The 19,990-nt window shown below is 46.0% G+C and overlaps 1 protein-coding gene across 1 annotated transcript in view; it reads right to left on the bottom strand.

Moving 5' to 3' along the window:
• Window positions 1-14,443: 14,443 nt before the first annotated feature.
• ATP6V0D2 (ATPase H+ transporting V0 subunit d2) overlaps window positions 14,444-19,990 on the bottom strand; it is a 19,435-nt gene continuing 13,888 nt past the window's right edge. The window contains exons 6-8 of the mRNA XM_024206085.2: window positions 17,507-17,683; window positions 15,281-15,358; window positions 14,444-14,605 (exon numbers count right to left, since the gene is read on the bottom strand). Of these exons, the coding sequence (XP_024061853.2) occupies window positions 14,444-14,605; window positions 15,281-15,358; window positions 17,507-17,683 (417 nt within the window). The remainder of the gene's footprint in view (window positions 14,606-15,280; window positions 15,359-17,506; window positions 17,684-19,990) is intronic.

Genomic DNA, 19,990 nt, shown 5'->3' with positions numbered 1-19,990 from the left:
CACCTTCATCTGGTTTTGGTGCCCATCAACAGTCAGTCTTACTGTCCTAGTGGGATACCATAAAACATCACTACAGATACATTTAATAGTGTTTTTTATGCTTCTCAGGTTTCCTTGTCACTCAGCTATCCAGTTTCAGACGAATGTCTGGTAACATCCCAAGTCTACAAGCGCTGGAGTCTGTTGGCTCTCTGCTTCAACTGGGATTGTGAGTTTCTCTGAACTTTTCATGCAGGCCCTATTCTTGTCAGTCCAGACCTGCCCGAAGTTAGACTCCATGTAGGGCAGTCTCAAAATAGGTGCTCCTATTGTTCACAGGAGCAACAAGTTATCACTTCTGCCCCTTGTTTTCTAGTGGCTCTGTCACCTTCTTTCAGGGTTTCGGTGGGTCCTTGCACCTGTGCAGGTATGGGACAAGGAGTTGGCAGGGTATTTAAGGGCATGTGTTTCTTGTCACAGGGAAATCTTACCTTGAGGTGCGCCCCTGTCTCTTATGCTACCCGTTGACCAGCCAGTTGCCTGGGCTTTCCTGGGCTTTATCCAAGAGGTACCACCACTTTTGGATCCCTGGCCCATCTCCTTCCCTGGTGTATCTAGAGCTATAATTTCCTCCGTGGCAGGTCCTCTAATGGCTTGAGTAACCATATGGTCCTCCATGAGGCAGGTGGCCTCAGCTAGGGTTACAGGCTGGTGCCTACAAGCCCAATCTCGGCCGTCGGGCGGAAGGATCTGTATGAATTGTTTTAGGACCGCGAGTTTGGCTATCTGGGGTCCCATTTGGGTCTCTGGTTTTAAGCAATGCCAATAGAAATCCTTAAGCCTTTGAGCGACTGTCCGAGGTCGTGCCTTGGGGGGTAGTTCTCATTGCTAAAACGCTGGCAATAGGCTTCTTTGTCTAGGCCTAGCCTGTCTAATGTGGCTCCCTTCACTTGGTCATAATCTTGGGCTGCTGTGTTGTCGAGTCCCTGATATGCAGTTTGGGCATTCCTGATGAATGGGGTGGCAAAGCAGATCACCAAAGCTGTGGCTACCCTCTCAAAAATTATCAGGAAACAATTCTGGGTCATTGTTGTCATCTTAGGGATGTTTGTCCTATGCATATTTGTATGCAGCTGCTGATAAGGAGGTGGGGGGTTTTTGGGTTGTTTTTTTTTTGAATGGTCAACTTATTTGAAACAAAGAGGATAGCGTACAGAAATAAAAAGTTGGACAATTCTAAGTAGGAATACTCAGCGTAGCAATAGGCTATGGCATTTTTCAGGCTTTATGACAGCTTTCCGGATTTGTGTATCTATACCTTTTCTTTGATTCCATGCAGACAGACTGTTTTCTTCCAATAGTATGAGATCATTGTCTCCTTTCTGAATAATATCTGACTTTGCCAGAATAACAGTTTTGTCAGTGATTTGCTCTTTCTAAGGCTTTGCCTCTCCAAATGCTACTTTACTGTTACAACAGGCTTTGTTCATTGATTTTTAGAGAAGGATATGAAATATGAAATGGTATTCTTTTGAAGCTTTGATCTTCAGAGAGGTTTTCCCCCCACTTTCATGCACTGTACTTGGTAGATGCAGATTCAGGTTATTTGAAAGGATTTTAAACATTTTTCATCATCCTCTTACACATGAGAATCATTTTCCCCTAATACTTTAAGAAAATATGGATAACTAGGCACTATTGGTCATATATTTGGGTAATGTCACTGGATTCAAACTTTTGGAAAGAGGGATTTGACTAAATTTCTCATAGTTTTCTTAGATGCATAGTCTTGTGATTAAGTCATTGGACTGAAAGAAATCTGTGTTCAGTTCTTAGCTCTGGTTTTTTTCTGCTGTAACCTTGTGCATGTCATTTAATCTCTCTATGCCTTGATTCTCCAGCTGTAAAATATATATTATAATTCCTTCCTCCCACCCTTTCTTGTTTATTTAGCCTGTAAGCTCTTTGGGGGGCAGAGATTACCTCTTACTTTGAGAATGCACAGCACCTTACACAGTAGGCCCTGATCTCGGTTAAGGGCTGTAGACACTACTGTAAGACTGCTATACCTGCCTCTCCTATTTTGCAAGTAGAGATAGAGAGAAGAAGAGGTTTCACATGTGTGTGTGTGTGTGTGTGTGTGTGAGGGATGTAAAATATTAAACGGTCAAATGGTTAACCGGTAAACATCAGTCTTACTAGTTAACCCACCTTAACCATTAACCCTCAGCTCCGGGGATGGCCTGAGCAGCCCTGGGATGGCCTGCCGACGGACGGACAGAGCGACCCCAGCCCTGGGCCAGCCGGACGGAGCAGCCCCAGCCCCTCTCCCTTTAATTGGTTAGCCAACTAAACTATATCATTTTAATCATTTAAACAGTTAACTTTTTAAACAATATTTACATCTCTAGTGGGTGTGTGTATTTTAAACATCTCCTCATTAACCACTTGTAGTTCTAATCAAGTATCACTTTGTAGGTGTTTTGTCTGTAGTATTGGGCCCATATTATCACCTTGGATTTTGTGCCGGGAGGGGGAGGGAGGCACAAAAGTAGAAAAAGACAAACTTCAGTTGCTCAAATCAGTTAGAGGGAGGAAAGTTGAGCCAACTTCATCCTCTCTCAGCATCTCACCCCTTGTATACACTACAAAATTTAATTGACTTAAGTTATGCCGACCTACAGCCACCACAGTAATTAAATCGGCTCTTCCTGTCCGCACTATGCTCCTTCTGTCGGTAGTATGCATCCTCACCAGGAGGGCTTACAGCAACTTAAGTGGGGCATTGTGGGCTACTGACAGCCAGAGCCCCACCACCCCGGGGCTGACAGCCCAAGCTGTCAACCTCGTGCAAGGTGGCAGGACTCGGGCTGTCAAAGCCAGCAATGGGTGATGTAAGCAATGCAGTGTCTACACGGACACTGCATCAACCCAACTACATTGACCTAAGCGTTATGCCTCTTGCAGAGGTGGAATTATTAGGTCAGCATAGCAGGCAAGTTAAATCAGGGGGAGGAACATTGTAATGTAAAGGCTTACACAGTTAGGTTGACGTAAGCTGACTAATGTCAACCTAACCCTGTAATGTAGACCAGGCCCCAGACACCATCTTGCAATTATCCTATTACCTACATGAAATCAGCACATGGATGAAGAGCAATAGACTGAAATGGAACTGGGCAAGATTGACAGGATGCGCGTGATAAGTGTGTAGTGCACTGGTGCCAAAACTTTTCCTATTGTGTACCCCTTACCAGTAATGGAATCTGTCCGCACCCAGTGGGCTCAGCAAAGGAGTCTGGGCTGAAGATAGAGCTGGAGGAAGAACTGGAGATGGGTGAGGAGCTGAAGCTAGAGGCAGAGCTGACCTGGAGGCGGAGTGGGAATGAGAGCAGAGCTGGCCTGGGGGCGAGTGCAGCTGGGGCTGGAGCTGGACTGGGAGTGGAACGGGGCTGGGTGAAGCTCCCTCCCTGCCCCTCATGTGGCTTGGCCTAGGCCCTGTGGCATACCCTCCTCTGAACATTCCTCTGCACCTCCCTTGGGGAGTGCACCCCAAAGTTTGGTGACCACTGGTGCAGTAAATCAGTTTTTGTATGGATACTGTAACTTTAAGATCCCTGCCCCTCCATCTGGGACCACCTTTCTTAAGATGTGCAGCTAGAGGTGGGATTGAGCGCAGGAGCAACAGCCCAGAGAACATCTCTTGTTTAGAACATTTTCTGGGCTGTCTGGCAATAACCTCAAGCTGAGACTCTATTGCACTGAGCTGCCTTTGTACAATTTAAGTGTCTTTCTTCTCATAAGATGAGATTCACTGACCATTCTGGTGTCCGGAAACCTCAGAAGTTTGGGGCAAGCTTTATCCACTTGGGGCTGAAGTATGTAATGTTCTAGCTTTGTGTGAGAACAGGTGATGATGCCTTTAATGGGCAGCTCACAGAAAGGACATGGACCTACTACTAACAATTTAAAGGAATTTTCCTTTAGCTCAAGTGTTAGAGATTTGTTATGGAGTTGAAGTCCTAGCTCTCTGTATGGTGACTGCTATAATAACCTTCGATAGCATATGGATTCATTATGAGGGGAAGGCATTTAAGGAACTAGCAAGCACCATACCATACCCACCATGAGGGAGTTCACCTGCAGATTATCAAATTTGCTTGTAGCCTACTTGTGAATACCATAGATCCAATTAATAATATCCACTGGAAAGGCTTTCTTCCGCTTGCAGCTTGCCAGCTGCATCTGTACCTACATACCTAACCATGGTAATCTCTGCAATAATTAAGCCTCAAGATCACAAAAGCAGTGTCCCATACCCACAAATGCATATTCAACCCTTGAAAATGCTCCAAAGTGCAGCAATTTGCCTGCTAAACAACACTGAGAGGAAAAAATATATCACTCGTCCTCAGTGATCCAGTTCTAGGTCATGGTGTTAATATTCAAAGCTCTTCGTATGCTTTAAGAACTAGTTTTCTCTGAGCTGGGTTCAGTAATAGGGGAGCTGCCTACAACAAGGATAAGACTTAACAGGTAGAGGGAGAGCTCTTCCAGTGTCCACCTATCTTCGGTAAAATACTTGATTTTGTTTTGTTGTGAGGCACTTGCAGAGGTGAAAGTAAGCCATTCCGGTCCCGTCCGGCATACCGGCAAGAGCCGATACACCACCGACCATACCGGCAGGGGGCAGCTTTGACAGGCCGGCGATTTAAAGGACCCGGGGCTCCCGGCAGCAGCCGGAGCCCCAGGCCCTTTAAATTACTGCCAGAGCCCCACTGCCGGAGCCCCGGGTCAGCGGCGGTGGCCAGGAGCCCCTCGGCTCGGGTGGCGATTTAAAGGGCCCGGGGCTCCCGGCAGTGGCCAGAGCCCCGGGCCCTTTATATCGCCATCTGAGCCCCGGGGCTCTCGGCCACCTGCGCAGCTACCACTACCATGGGGCTCTGGCAGTGATTTAAAGGGCCCGGGGCTGCTGCTACCGCAGCCAGAGCCCCAGGCCCTTTAAATCTCCCCACCTCTTCCAGTTGAGTCCCCGCTCCTTCCCGTTGAGGCCCTGCCCCCTGCTCAGGACTCCGGCATACCAGTAAGTCCTTTACGTTACTTTCACCCTTGGGCACTTGGCATTTATTACCATTGAGTCCAAGTATAAATGAGCAAGAATCTCTCTGATTGGAAAGCCAGACTGCAAAGTTTTCTGATCAGTCGGTATATAGGTTACTCCTGTTTACTTATATATTTACTTATATAAACACAAAATATGGCTTCAGCATTAACCTACAGTATCAAGTCCTGAGAGCTCAAGGCACACCATTAAGTTCAACTGGGTAAGAAATCTATTTGTCGTTATTTGATATCTAGATATGGCCTACACACCATAGGGGAATAAGCTATACCAGTGGAAGCAAATTAATACTGGTACCAGGGGCGGCTCTAGGCACCAGCAAAACAAGCAGGTGCTTGGGGCGGCAAATTACCAGGGGTGGCATAATGCTGGGGCTCTAGCTCTGACCTGAGGCAGCGTCCCGGGCTGGATCCTGACCGCCCTGTTGTTCTCTGACCAGGTGCCGCCGGGGCTGTGCAGTGGGGCAGGGGGAGCCAACTCAGTGGGGAGCATGTCCCTGCCGCTCTCCTACGGGCAGCGGCCAGGCCCCCTCAGGCAGGAACCAGTAGCGCGGCCCTGCCCCGGTCGCGGAGCGCAGGAGGTGGTGGCAGAACATGGCGGCCGGGCAGGCCGCTCCTCCAGCGCCGTCTGCGGGCTCCTCCTCGGCTTGTCCCCGCCTCCGCCGCCTCCTCCTCTTCCTCCTCCCCCCTGTGGCGCTTGCTGCCCGGGGAGGGGAGGGGAGCAGCAGCCCGGGCTGAGCCCGCGGCCAGCTTGCGGGGGTCCTGGGGAGCAGGAGGCCCAGGCACGCTGCCCTGCGATCACCAGCCGCTGGCTGCTCTGCCCCGGGCCCCGGCAGCCAAACCCCGCAGCTGCCCCAGCTCGCTCCGCGTGAGAGCTACAGATGGTGTCCCCTGCCCGGCTGGCTCTGTCCCCGGCCACGCCGTGGCGTGACCGCCCGGGACTCTGGGGTATTGCTGAGGCTACCCCAAGCCGGGGTCCGCTGCCCCTCTAGCCACGGGGGCCCTAGGCCAGTGTGGGAGCCGGGCCGCAGCCCTGCTCTCAGAGCCTCCTCCCCTCCCCGCGCTGCATAGCAAGACGTGGGACCGTGGGCAGGGCTGCTACAGCCATTTCAGACTGGGATTGGTGCCAGGGGAGTGTAGGTGATTGTGCCCTGGCTGGAGGGACCGGACAGCCCCCTCTTTTCCCCCCCAACGCCCGTTGCTTGCTCCTGCCGGCACGGCTGCGACGCCCAGCTCCGGAAGGCAGCGCCAAGCCCCCTGGCGTGCTCGCGGGGAAGGAGAGACAGGAGGTAGAGCTGTTTGGTGTCTCCCATGCAGCTCCAGGCCCCTCTGGCTACTCGGCAGCGACAGCCAGGCTGGGTAGGCCCCCAGCAGTGTGACTTGGTCCGACCCGCATGGACCACATGAGCCCTGGGGTTGGCGCTGACGTCCTGCCTATGCCAAGGCCTCCGATGCAGGGGTAGCCCTAGCTCTGCCCAGGCAGACACAGCCCAGCTCACTCCTTGGCCGGCCCAGTGAGTAAATGAGTACACCAATAGGAAATTGCTTTATTTCACTAACTACAAATTATCTGTTTTCATTATTTTTTTTAATTTTAAACTGTCTAAAACAAAACAAAAACATTGCAAAGTGCAAACGTGTAAAAGCCAAAAAAGGGGGGGGGGGGCAATTTTTTTTTTTTTTTGCTTGGGGCGGCAAAAAAACAAGAGTCGGCCCTGACTGGTACTACTGCTCACACTAAGGTATGTACTGGTATACATCATTAAAAAGTAACACCCCTAACTGACATAGCTATATTAGTACAAAAACTCTGTGGACAAGGCCTAGATATCAAATCATGAAAAATGAGTTTCTTACCCTGTTGTACTTTGTTATGCCTTAAGCTTCCCTGACAGCTGGAGATAGGACACTAGATGGGGAGGGCTCTGAGTTACTATGGAGAATGCCAAGGCCTCCAGCGCATGGGCAGCCCTAGCTCTGCCCAGGCAGACACAGGCCAGCACACTCCTTGGTGGCCAGGAAGGCTCCATGCACTGACTGCACCTGCAAACGTCCTCCCCCACCCCACACACAGCTCCCATTGCCCGCAGTTCACGGCCAATGGGAGCTGCAGAGTTGGCGCGCGGAGCCACCCCCCACCCCCACCCCCCAGTGGTCGCAGAGACATGCCAGCTGCTTCTGGGAGTAGCGCGGGGCTGGGGCCAGGGCAGGCAGGCAGGGAGCCTGCCTTAGCCCCACTGCGCCGCCAGACTTTTAGCACCTAAAATCTCCTGGTTTGGCATCAGTAGCCTCCGGGAGATAGGGGCTGATTACAGGAGACTCCCAGTGAAACTGGGAGGGTTGACTACCCTAGGTCAGACTAGATGATCACAATGGTCCCTTCTGACCTTAAAGTCTGTGAGTCAATGAGACTTGATTCTATAGGCTGATGGTGAAAGAAGTGTAGAAAACCAAAGTGCTAGCAACTCGGCATTTGCTCTGTACTTGCAGAAACATTTGTTGCTTAGCAGTATGAGCAAACGTCTACACCCATGCCAACATGAGCACTTGTAACTAGAGGCTAATAGCGAATTTCAAGTGGGTGATAAGGGGTGCTGGCAGCACATAGGTGGTTAAGTGCAGTTCCCTGAATGGAAATGCTAGGTAGCAGCCATTCTTATTTACTCCTCCTGACAACCAGAAATGTTGTTAGGAGCTGCATTAGAAGAAATTGATAACATCAGCCATTGACACGAATATGTCTAAGGGTTATAAGAAAACATTCTCTCTCTTAGCTAGCCATTCAATGCTTCATGATATATGCTGGGTCCAGTGAGCTCACTGGCCCACCAGCCGCTACTAGCAGTTCCCCTCCATGTATTTCACTCTGTTGGACTATGTATAGGAGAACACCTTGCTGCGCAGCCCTACCTGAGGCTCAGTTCCAATTTTAGGGCTCTCTTGTGTACATCCTGCAGAACACAGCATCGGTCTCACAAAGGCCTGCTCCCATTGAAGCCAATGAGAGTTTTGCCCTTTACTTCAATAGGAGTAGGAGTAGAATTGTATCTAGAATAGTTCTTAATTGAGCTTCATTAAAGCGTTAAAGCTTTATGTTATGTTTCATCCTATATTACAATTTTTATGACTGGTATTTTAGTTTTGTGGCAATTGTAATGGTTCATTCCTGTCTTAGTTTCTTATATTATATCTTTTTAATAATTTCTTTTAAGCTCTGTTATTAGCTGCATACAGGGAGAAGATTTTAAATAAATAAATAAACCTTCTACACATGACATTATCCACAGGAAGGAGAACGTGCAGCCCATCTTGTTTCTTTTACTTGGTCTGTCTGACTAACAAAGTTTTGAGTGAAGTTCTATTGCATTTGAATATTTTCTGTTTAATTGCACTCAGATAGTTTGAGTTTTGCTTATATAAGGCCCAATCCAATGGTCTCTGAATTTGGATGTTTTTAAATAAAAGATATGCTCTAGTTCAAACAAGAATTAATCCAGCGAAGTTCTATACAGAAGGTCAGACTAGATTATCACAATGGTGCCTTTTGCCCTTATAAATCTATGAAATCACTCCACTGGAATCTTTTCCTTCAGTGGGAGTTGGATCAGGCCTTTAATTAACAGAGTACTATAGGTGTCTATAATCTAACTCATAAGTAGAGTTTTGATCATAATACAAATAATTGAGGGCTTTTTAATGTATTTGTCAAATAATAAAGGTGGCTTTAGTTTATTTAAAATTTGCAGTACTGTTTTTGTGACTTCCATAAAATTCTGAGAATTAATTGTAAAATCCTAGATTGGTAAAACCTCTCAGCTCCGTACAACTATAAGTGTATTGTACAAATATCTGAAGATCTTCATGTTCCCCCACCATGTTACCTCACCTTATATTGAAAGGGGCCAAGTAAGCACAAACCTATTTTGGTAGCATCTAGAGCAGACATTCTATTAAACAAGGTGAAATTGTACCCCAAATTAGCAATGTTGAGATGGGCCATTGATGGATTGTCATTCCTTCATTTTCTAGTAGTACCTAGTTTTGCCAAGGATATTAACATGAATCTCTATTTCCACATACTTGAGTCTATATCCTCTAATCTCCAGAGCATCTAAAAAAAGACAAGTTGTTTTTCTAGAAATAGAGACGCACTAACTACAAATAGACATTTTTGCTTTGCAAGTCTTTTAGTGCAAAAATATTGTAGAACATTTGTGAATTTGTCCCAAAGTAATACTTCCATTTGATGGCAGAGAAGAGATATGAATGCAATGCCTTGGCCCAAAGAAATTCATGAACAGAACTTTCGGAGGCCTTCCCTTTTGGAAGCTCTACCTGTTAACTAGGTGGTTAATAAGTAGACTACTGTCATGGAGTTTCAGTTGAAAGAACTACATCTTTTTCTTCTGATGGCATTCTGCACCAAAAAAATAAAAATTCTGCGCACAATATATTAAAATTCTGCAAATTTTATTTGTCAAATAGATGTGGAGGCTCCAGCATGGCAGGCCACTGGCTGCACAGAGGTGGGAGATCACTGTGCAGCTAGTCCCCATCCAGGACACAAACTAAGCGGCGAGGCTACACCCAATCCTGACACAGCGCAAGGACTGGGCCTGCCCCAGAAACACCCCAGGGCCCTGCCCCTCTGTGTGGGCAGACAGGCACAGCAAGGCAGGATCCAAGTTTGGAGGGGCTTAATGTGGGGGGATCCAAGTGTGGGTTGAGAGGGTTCTGTGTGGGGCAATTTGGGTGCGGACAGCTCAGTGGGGGATCTGGGTGCAGGGGGAATCTGGATGCACAGGGGCTTGTTGGGGGGTTCTGGGTGCAATGGTAATGGGACTCTGCAGGGGGGTCCAGGTGAAGGTGGTTGGGGCTCAGTGGAGGGGCTGGGTATGTGGGGGATAGAGCTTGGCAGGGGGGTCTGCGTGTGGGGGCTTTAGTGGTGGGTCCAGATGCTGGGGGAGTGGGGCTCAGTGGGGTGGGGTTACAGGTGCAACTTGGTGGGCCTTGGTGGGGTGGGGATCCGGGTGCAGATGGCTCATTGGGGTGGTTGAGGTGCAGGGAGATAAGGCTCTGTGGGAGGGCTTGGGTATAAGGGGGTCTAGATGCATGGGGGTTGGGCAGATGGGGGTGTAGCTCCCCGTACAGGGATCCCTCCCCATGCAGCTGAGGAGCAATGGGTGCAGGAAGCCGGGGGACAGAGAGTTTGTAGAGCTTCCTGCAGCCAGGGGAGAAATCTGGGGTGGGTCTGACCCAGCCCCAGATGCCATGCAGGGGAGGAAGAAGTCCTATCCTCCCCAGCCGGGACTAGCAGCTGAGTCCGGCGCAGGGTAGGAGCCACCAGCCAGGTCTTCCCCAGTTCCACCTCCTGCCCCACAGTGATTTACCTCTCTGCTAGCTGCCCTGGGCACCATACTGGGAAACGTACTGCTGGGGAGGGTCTCATGACGGCTCTTGTGGCTTCCCTTTGCTTCCCCATCAGCAAGTCATTTTTCTGCGGGGAAGCAAAGAAATCTGCAAGGGACATAAAGTCTGCACATATGCAGTGGCATAGAATTCCCTCAGGAGTAAGAATCTTTTAGTGACACTATACAAATGGCATTTTGCTAATCAGGTCTTTGCCCTGTATTTATTATAATTCCTCACTACTTACCTTAAATGGCAGTTAGTTTTCCTTCTTTTTACTCCTGTTAGCGCTGCAGAACTCCTATAACTATGGGAGAGTAACATGGATTTTGTTCTGGCTTACACTTAATCATCAATTAAGTTCCAAATACAGAATTGTTATCTGATGTGTTCTAATCTGACAGAACAGTTTGACTTTCTGTGGCTCATAGTAACAAATACTTTTATTTGTAAACTGAGCGAATTTGATCTGAAAGTCACAAAACACATGAAACCCCATAATATTTGTCATGAATATTTCTCAAAGTGTACTCTCAATTTAAAAATTTTAGCTGGTTTCTTTGAGGTTTTTCTTACTCTTCCTGTGGTTCTGTGGTGTGGATTTTTCTTCTTGCTATCGGAGAATGTTCATTCTCTCTTACTGAATGACTATTTCTGTCTCTGAAATTAGTTTGTTCCAATGTCATGTCGCCTGATCCAAGCTTCCTGTAAGTATTATTGCCATCTATTTTTTTTCTGATTTACTTTTATTCAGTTTCTTCCCACTCCCTGTGCTGAAGATGAAGAACTGGTGGTACAGGATGTTATTGGCTTGTGCTTGATCTCAGCTGCTCTTGCTTCTGAAATCATTGCAGAAGAATCTAACTTTTAGTGTTGGAGGCTTCATGATTCTGCTGTGAGGTCAGATGGGTGGCCAGTTACTACCTCCATTCAAACAACATGGATTTGCTAGCTCAGCAAACTTCTCTGTGTCTTAGGTCTTGAATTTGGGCATTCTGAGACTGACAGACTCAGGGCAGAATTACCTGGCTTAATTGTCCAGTGGGTAATTGTCCAGTGGGAAATATCCTTTCAGTTTTAAGTATAGTCATAGGTTAGTCTATATGCTTTCCATAAGGATCAGTCCTGCTTTGCATTTAAAGATTGCATTAAAAAAAAGAGAGAGAAAGACTGAGCTTGGAACAGAAGATGGTTTAATCTCACTTAATTAAAAGTGGACAAATTTAGTCCAGGTACAAAACTACTTATGGAAGCAATATTCAACAGCTATTATTATTTTAACTCTAGCCCCCACCCAACCCTAAAATTAAAAAAACCAGGAGTTAATGCACCTGCATCTATCCATAGACTCTCTAGCAGCAAAGTATTGCCTCCATTGGCACCCAATGGCTTCAAGTAGAGAGGGAATTCTTTCCTCTCCAACCTCCTCAGAGAAACCTCGGCACAAAACCTGTTCACTCAGTTTGTACAAGCAGGGAGGATTTGAGTATTAGTGCAGACTCATTTGCTTTTAGTTCCAGTATGATGAACCTGTTAATTTTGTCCTCTGCATTTTTTATCCTTTATTATGAGACTGTAAATAAACTCCTTAATTCCCATTAGCAAAAAAGTATTGAGAAACATAAATAGGAGACATTTTAGTCTTCTTTTTGCCTATATTACTTGTAATGTAGCTGCAGACTAGTAAGACTAGAAAGTTTTGGTCATAGCATAATGTGGGAAATATAAATTTACAAAAACAAGATAGTAAAAATAATGCAAGCAAACAATTACATATACCAAAAATAGAATAATAATTCTACAAAACCCTAACATGTCAGCATATTGTCTTTTTATAGTACTAATTTGTTTCCTGATAATGTAGGGTTACCAGATAACGTGGTTCAGAGATACCAAATAGACTTATAGTGAATTTCTTTTAAATAGTGACTTATATTTCCTCATTAATCACAAGCTTTTTAAAAAATTCCTACTACTGTAATATGTTCCTAAAGAAAATTGTCAACTCAAGTTATTACAAAATAATGTAAAGCATTAGTATTCTTCTGTACTATGATTCATGCAGTACATTAACATCTTTGGTTTTCCGTACGATTCATAAGTATCCAAAACAGCATGGGAAGTTCTGGTATTTAACTCATCAGTTACATCTGGAGTTTAAGAGGTGTTTATCTAAGTTATGGCTTTCCAAGGAATTTTTCTTTTTTCTGAAGTTTGAATTTATATAATCATCTTGATTTTTCTATGGTACTTATCACATGGTATCTGAGTGCCTCCCATGGTTACAGTCTCTTGACCTCTACACCACTGGCTCCATGCCCGTGGGATTTGGTGAAGTTTGGTGCACACATCCTAGGTGTAGGGTTGCCAGGCGTCTGGTTTTTGACCGGAACATCTGGTCAAAAAGGGACCCTGGCAGCTCCGGTCAGCACCGCTGACCAGTCCGTTAACGGTCCGGTTGGCAGCGCAGTGGGGCTAAGACAGGCTCCATGCCTGCTCTGGCTCCGCGCAGCTCCCAGAAGTGGCCGGCATGTCCCTGCAGCCCGTAGGTCCAGGGGCAATCAGGGAAGCTCTGCACACTGCCCCGTGCCCCCAGTGCCGGCTCCACGGCTCCCATAGGCCAGGAACCACGATCAATGGGAGCTGCAGGGGCAGCACATGCTTGCACGAGCAGTACATACTGCACAGAGCCATCTGGTCATACCTCTGCCTAGGGGCCAGACATGCCGGCCACTTCCAGGAGCAGCGCAGAGCCAGGGCCAGCAGGGAGCCTGCCTTAGCCCCTCTGCGCTGCCGATCAGGAGCCGCCTGAGACAAGCGCTGCCCAGCCGGAGCCCATACCCCCGAACCCTCTGGCCTAGGTCGGAGCCCCCTCCTGCACCCAAACTGCCTTCCAGACCCTGCACCCCAACCCTCTGCCCCAGGTCATACCCCCACCCTCACCCAAATCCCCTCCCAGATCCCGCACCCCCTCCTGCACCCCAATCCTCTACCCCAGCCCATAGCCCCCTCCTGGAGCCTGCACCCCCTCTCACACCCAGACCCCCCCCCGTCCAAGCCCTGAGGCCCCTCCTGCACCCCAAATCCCTCATTTGCGAACCCACCCCAGAGCCCACACCCCCAGCTGGAGCCTGCGCCCCAACCCCCTGCCCCAGCCCTGAGCCCGCTCCTGCACCCTGAACCCCTCATTTCTCGCCCTACCCTGGAGTCCGCAACCCCCTGCCCCAGCCCAGTGAAAGTGAGTGAGGGTGGAGGAGAGCAAGCAATGGAGGGAGGGAGGCTGGGGGGCGGGGGGGTGGGGCCTCAGAGAAGGGGCAGGGCAAGGTTGTTTGGTTTTGTGCTATTAGAAAGTAGGCAACCCTACCTAGATGGAAGAAAGGGGCGGAAGAGCTGCAAGGGGACTTTCACAGGTTTTGTCTGTCTCGCTATTCCCCCAGTTAGTTCTTCATATCCTTTGTAACAGCAGCATTAAGAAACCCTTAATTTTCACTTAACTATGATCTTCTAGGATTGAAATGGTGGTTCTACTGGCATGTATTGAACCATGTCCTTTGAGAAAACTGCTAGTTCCAAATTAAACCTTCTGATGAGATTTCCAAAAACCACTAGTGCAAAACACAGATGTGACACTTGTATTGGCACAGGAGGTAAAGAATAAACAAACAGGAACCTGTTGGCAATTTTTATTGACCAACTAAATTAAAACAAGCACAGGGGCGGGGACAGCTAAAAATAAGATTCAGTCAATTATTATTAGATAAAGGGGGGGGGAATTAAGATCATAGATACAAGTATAGTTTTGCTTCCATTGTGCTATGTATAAAGGTGACCATTAATACATTTTGTAAAATCTGAGAAACTTTTTAAAAATTTTCTTCTTTAATATTCACAAATTATTTCTGTTTGTGCACTCTAGAACTATAAATTCTCTGAATTAGAAAATAGGTATGTAGTTGTTAATTTTGGTTCTATGTCTCTGGGAAATGCACTCAGCAATCCAGACAACATTTCTGCTTTCTTGTTCCTTCAGCTTGACATAAGCGTAGAACACTCCAAAATGGAACTGATTATTGAAGGCAAGCACATTCATTTTTACCTAAGGAAAAACATTAAATCAGAACTATCTTTAAAATAATGCATTAAAGAAGAATAGGATTCTAGAGCACTTTACAAACTTAACTAGGGTGACCAGATGTCCCAATTTTATAGGGACAGTCCCGATATTTGGGGCTTTGTCTTCTATAGGTGCCAATTATCCCCCAACCCCCGTCCCAATTTTTCACCCTTGCTATCTGGTCATCCTAAACTTAACTAACTATAACTAGGGATCTGCCCACTAAAAGCATGATCAAAATGCAGCTATGTCTGGTTTAATTGTGGCAACTCTTTAACAGACCACAGAAACATCATCCAAGAGTTTAGGGCAGAAAACGAATACTGTCTCCTATGGATATTGCAGAGGAAATTTCAGTAAATGGTTTATAATTGCTTGAGATGGAATTTGGCCAGACCATGAGGCTTTACAGCTGCATACGCACACTTTCAAAGGGTGCCCTGGCATTTGTTTTACTTAGAAAGTGAAGCCCTCTGTTTTGTCTCCTCCAAATATGCCAGCTATAGCAGTGCAGTGTGTCCTAACACAATGTTGAGTTATTGGGTCAGTACAGACTCAGAAGAAATAGCGCTATCTACTGAATGACCACCACCACTTCCTGTCACAGATGAGTAAAATTGTTTTGATAGTAATACATTTAGAGGTGGAATGTCTTACCTCATGTTCAAAAAATGCATCTTCCAGTGTCTTTTCTCCAGTACCACTTCCTACCCCTTCAAACATAGCCTTGTATTCCTAGAAGCACAAACCATCACCAATGGGAAATAATATGTTCATTCATCCTATTTATCAAAATCAAACAAACCTTCTCTGTATTAAGTAACCTTTCTGTAAATAGGAACCCATGCAGATTGTACTTGGTTGTCTGGAATGCATGGACCATGCAAATATGCACTGAAAGAGAAAAATACTGGCATTTGCCCTTGTTTTTCCTCCCCCTTTCCCTCCGAACTTCACAATTTAAATGAGAGAACTGTAAGGGGTTTGCTACTGCGTGAGTACAACTACCCCATTTACTTCAGGACTTCTTCAGTGACTTAAAAACACATTTTCAAAAAGGCAGCCTCAGAATGCAGGTCAAGCAGCTAGAAGCACAAAAATCATGCTTGCATTCACAGTTCATTTAGCAGATGCAAAGTATGGGTGCAATCTGTGTGTATTAATTTGTGATACAACTTGTGTTGCAAAAGGGAGGCTGAACCACAAAATTCACTACAAGGATCTGATAGAAAAGGGGAAAACTATCGCCCCGCATGGTGTGTGTGTGTGTGTATAAAGAAGGGGGATGCTGATCAAATGGCACTCACATGGGATGACAGTGGGGAGGAAAAGGGAGAGAATGCAAGTTCTGTGACATAGTTTTCCCCTCTAGATTCAGACCATGTGGAAACTCTCCTACTGCAGCTTGGTGGTGCTAGGGCTCAGCATGAGAATGGGAACAGCCATGCACTTCTCTGTGCATGTGTTCTCCACATTCTCACCTCTGGCAGTGGTGAGATATCTGTACTCAAGAAGGGCTTGTCTTCACTACCACGCTAAATCGGCGCTGCTACATCAGTGCAGTGGCACCAATTTAGCACGTCTGGATAAGATGCATTACATCGATGGGAGAGCGTCTCCCGCTGACATAGCACAGTGTAGACACCGATCAAGACTGCTGCAAGTAGCATTCACTTAGTCTCTGTTGCTTCACTCTCCTCACAGAGAACGTTTGTGTTTGCATGGGTGACATGCCTCCCCAGTGGCAGTGCAACTTGTGTAGGAGCTGTCAGTGGACAGGGAGGTTCTATGTGGGCTTGGACTCTTTTTCTGTAAATCCCTATGATTTGTAGGTTTGGAATGCTGCAGCTAAACTCCTCTTCCCTGAGGTAACAACTGAGAAGCAGTGGTGCCAATTAGGGGAGGGTTGCAGATGCGGAGGCAGCCCCACACCCCAAGGTTTTTGCACTTACTCAAAGTACCGTAGGCTGTGGAACTGGAGAGGGATAGCCCAATCACTTTTAAGCAGTGGTCCTGTGCTAAATCAGTACAGCTACTGCTGGAGCAGTCTGGAGCATCACTCCAGGTGCGTGGTCACAACACCAGTGAAATTTGTCCCCACCACTGCTCTGCCTAAAACAGAGGGGTGACTTGGCTAAATGATGTTGCAGCCCGGCACATGGGGAGCTTGTTTCTGTACAGCAGAGTGCAGGAGAATCCACTGGGAAATCGACTGCTGGCGGTACTGGCTCATGCACTGTGCAGGTAAAAGAGAGGGAAAACTCTCTGGCTGAGGGAGACCCAGGGTCCCTACAGGATGGGGGTGGATAAGTGGGGACCAGAACTACCTCGGGATGAGGAGGGACCATAATCTGCCAAGAAATGTCAGACTTGTCTTCACTGCCAAAAAATGAACCTGTGTTTCTTGGGACCTTTGTGGTATGGGAACAGTTTTGCTTGTAGGAAGGTATGATTTGGCCCTACTTTCATGTCTCTGTGATGGGCACCTTGTACTACACTAATGTAATAACTTCAATGTTCACAATTTCTTGTACTGAAAGCCTTTGATTCAATACACTTTTGTTTTGGATCCTTTAAATTTGATTCTTATGTTGGATACACCTCTACCCCGATATAACGCGTCCCGATATAACACGGATTTGGATATAACTCGGTAAAGCAGCGCTTCGGGGGGACGGGGCTGCGCGCTCCGGCAGATCACAGCAAGTTCGAAATAACGCAGTTTCACCTATAACACGGTAAGATTTTTTGGCTCCCGAGGACAGCATCCTGGGGTAGAGGTGTACTTAACTTTTTTTTAAAATGTTTTAATCTTGTAGTGCAGGGCTTTTCTTGGAACCCACATTCTGGAACATTGGAAGACATTTGAAACATCTTACATACTGCATAGTAATCTGCCACACACTTCACTTGCTCGTAGTCCTCTGCGTTGGCCAGCAGGCGTAAGCCTTCTGGATAAAGTTTTCCACAAGTTGGATATAGTTTCTCTCTGTCGTCTTTACTCAGCTCCGTGCCAAATGAATTAATAGTGATGATAAAAGCACGTCTGTCTGCTTCAAACTTAATTCATAAAACAAAACAGGTAACAGACTTAATTAGATGGCCTGATTCTGAAAAACAGCATAATAATGAGTGCTTGTGTTTAATGCCATGAGTAGTCCCATTAAAGTCTAACAGGACTACTCAAATTAGTAAGTGCTACGCTTGGTAGAAAGTGTTTGCAAGGAGTAGACCCTGTGATTTTTGATACTACATATTGGATGACTGCTCTGTGTCATCTCAAAAGCTTGTCTCTTTTCCCAACAGAAATTCATCCAATAAAAGATATTACCTGACCCCCCTTGTCTCTCTAAAGAGAAATTAAGAAAGTTAAGCTTTCATTCCGTGACTCTTGCACTGATGTCTCATCCCAACCACTGCCCACCCCATCATTTCCGTACTTCTTGCTTCTCAAAACATTTAATTCTGCAGACTGCTGGGAAATCTCTTCCCTCCCCCCTTGTGGATTTAAATAACATTGCTCAAAACATTAAAAAAGAAAAGATCAAAAGTAAACCGCATTTATTTCAGTAACTTCAGATCTCTGGAGAGCTGCTATTGAGATTAAAGGTGAAATGGAAAAGTTTAAAAATAATTGCTACATGTGCAGACAACTTAAAACAACAGATAAGGACCTGGCAGAGGTGAACTGAGACATTTTGCCTGCCAAGTTCAGGCCTTCAGGTTTCTGTGTTTTCTCTGCACTAAATGATTACTAGCACCTAAAGCAGAGGGCTATATTTCTTCTGACAGCTTTAGATGTCAGCTCTATCTACTGCTGCAGGGAAAACAGTAAAATTCATGCCAATGTATAGGCCTTGTTTTGTGCCCCTGCACAGGAGAAAATTTCACTTATCCTCCTGAGGGATTTAATTCATATTTTAAAGGTAAGTGAATGTTTAAATTATCTTTAAGTTTACCAATTCTTTTACTGACTTGGGACCAAAATAGCTTTTTTTCTTTTTTCTGTTTTTAAAGCAAAGTACCTTTTTTAAAAAAAGTTATGGATCAACTAATTACTGGAACTTGCTTCAGAATTATCCAGATCAAAATACAGCATGAGCAAAATTTAGGCAGAGTGTGAAGTGCTTCTGAGTATATGAACTTTCAAAATGCTTTGGTGAGCAGAGAATTACAGTTTTCTATTGAGCAATATAATTTGTTTACATTTTAGCAGTTGCAACACTGTTTTGCAAATTTAAGAACAGATTCACATTCCTAGATCCTGCGCGTATGGACTAGAACAAGTTGTAACAGTCACCTGATTGCACTCTGGCACTGGCTTCAGCATAGGGAAAGAGAATAAACAATGGGGAAATGATTAGAAAATAAGTGTGCATGAAAAGATTTCTGGTTAATAAGTAATAGAGCCAAATCCTACTTGCCTAACTAATGTGAGTAGGCACATCAACTCCAGAGGGTCTACTTTCATAAGTAGAGAGAGCAGGAGGATTTGACCTATAATGTCTATATAGGGTGACTTTTAGCCATTATATCTATAGTATTTTGAGGACAATACACATTTTAATTATATTTGAATATAGTAACTTTTTTAGTTTTGGGAATGATCATGCAACCCTTTCTTATGGGAGTAGTCCCATTGACTGCAGGATGGCTGCATGCTTGAGTAAGGTTTTCAGGATGAGACCTGAGCATATGTATGAAAGTACGGCATAAATGGCAACTTCTTCTTCGTCCATATAATTAAGCTTCTTTATTAGCTGTCTTTATAAAAAGACAGTCTTTTCAACACGTCCTTAGATCAGTTTAATGTTATGGGGTGGGGGTTGGGGGGGGGGGAATGCTTCTATAAAGAACTCTACACTGATAGCCAACTGATCTACTCAAAAATGCTTAGCATTGACATACTCTTGTTCCCACTGAAGTCACTGCTAAAACTCCCATTGACTTCAACTAGAGTTGGTCGGGAATTTTGTATCTGAATTATTTTCTCATGGAAAATGCTATTTCTGCAAAATGGAAACTTTCCATAGGAAAATCTCAATTTGTGCAGAAAATGGAAATGAAATATTTTATTTTGGATCAGACCAACCCAAATAGGAAACCAAATCATTTTTTTGTTTTGTTGTTTCATTCTGAATCAGCTCAATAAAATATTAAATTGCATTTCCATATTCACGCATAGGCCTCCGTTCTCTCCTATACAGGGCCGGCTCTGGCTTTTTTGCCACCCTAGGCAAAAAAGCCACCGGCCGCGCACCACCCCCCCTTGCGTCAGGGGAGGGCGCTACAGTCCCCGACCGGCCAGAGCGCCTGGAGCAGGGCGGAGAGCCCGGCTGGGGCTCTCCGCTTTCCCTGGCGGCCAGA

Source organism: Terrapene carolina, unplaced genomic scaffold, assembly GCF_002925995.2.
Source record: "Terrapene carolina triunguis isolate 2854851 unplaced genomic scaffold, T_m_triunguis-2.0 Scaffold58, whole genome shotgun sequence".
In the NCBI taxonomy this organism is placed as follows: domain Eukaryota; kingdom Metazoa; phylum Chordata; order Testudines; family Emydidae; genus Terrapene; species Terrapene triunguis.
Note: the sequence above shows the minus strand (reverse complement) of the source record. Positions and strands in the feature narration are given on the sequence as shown.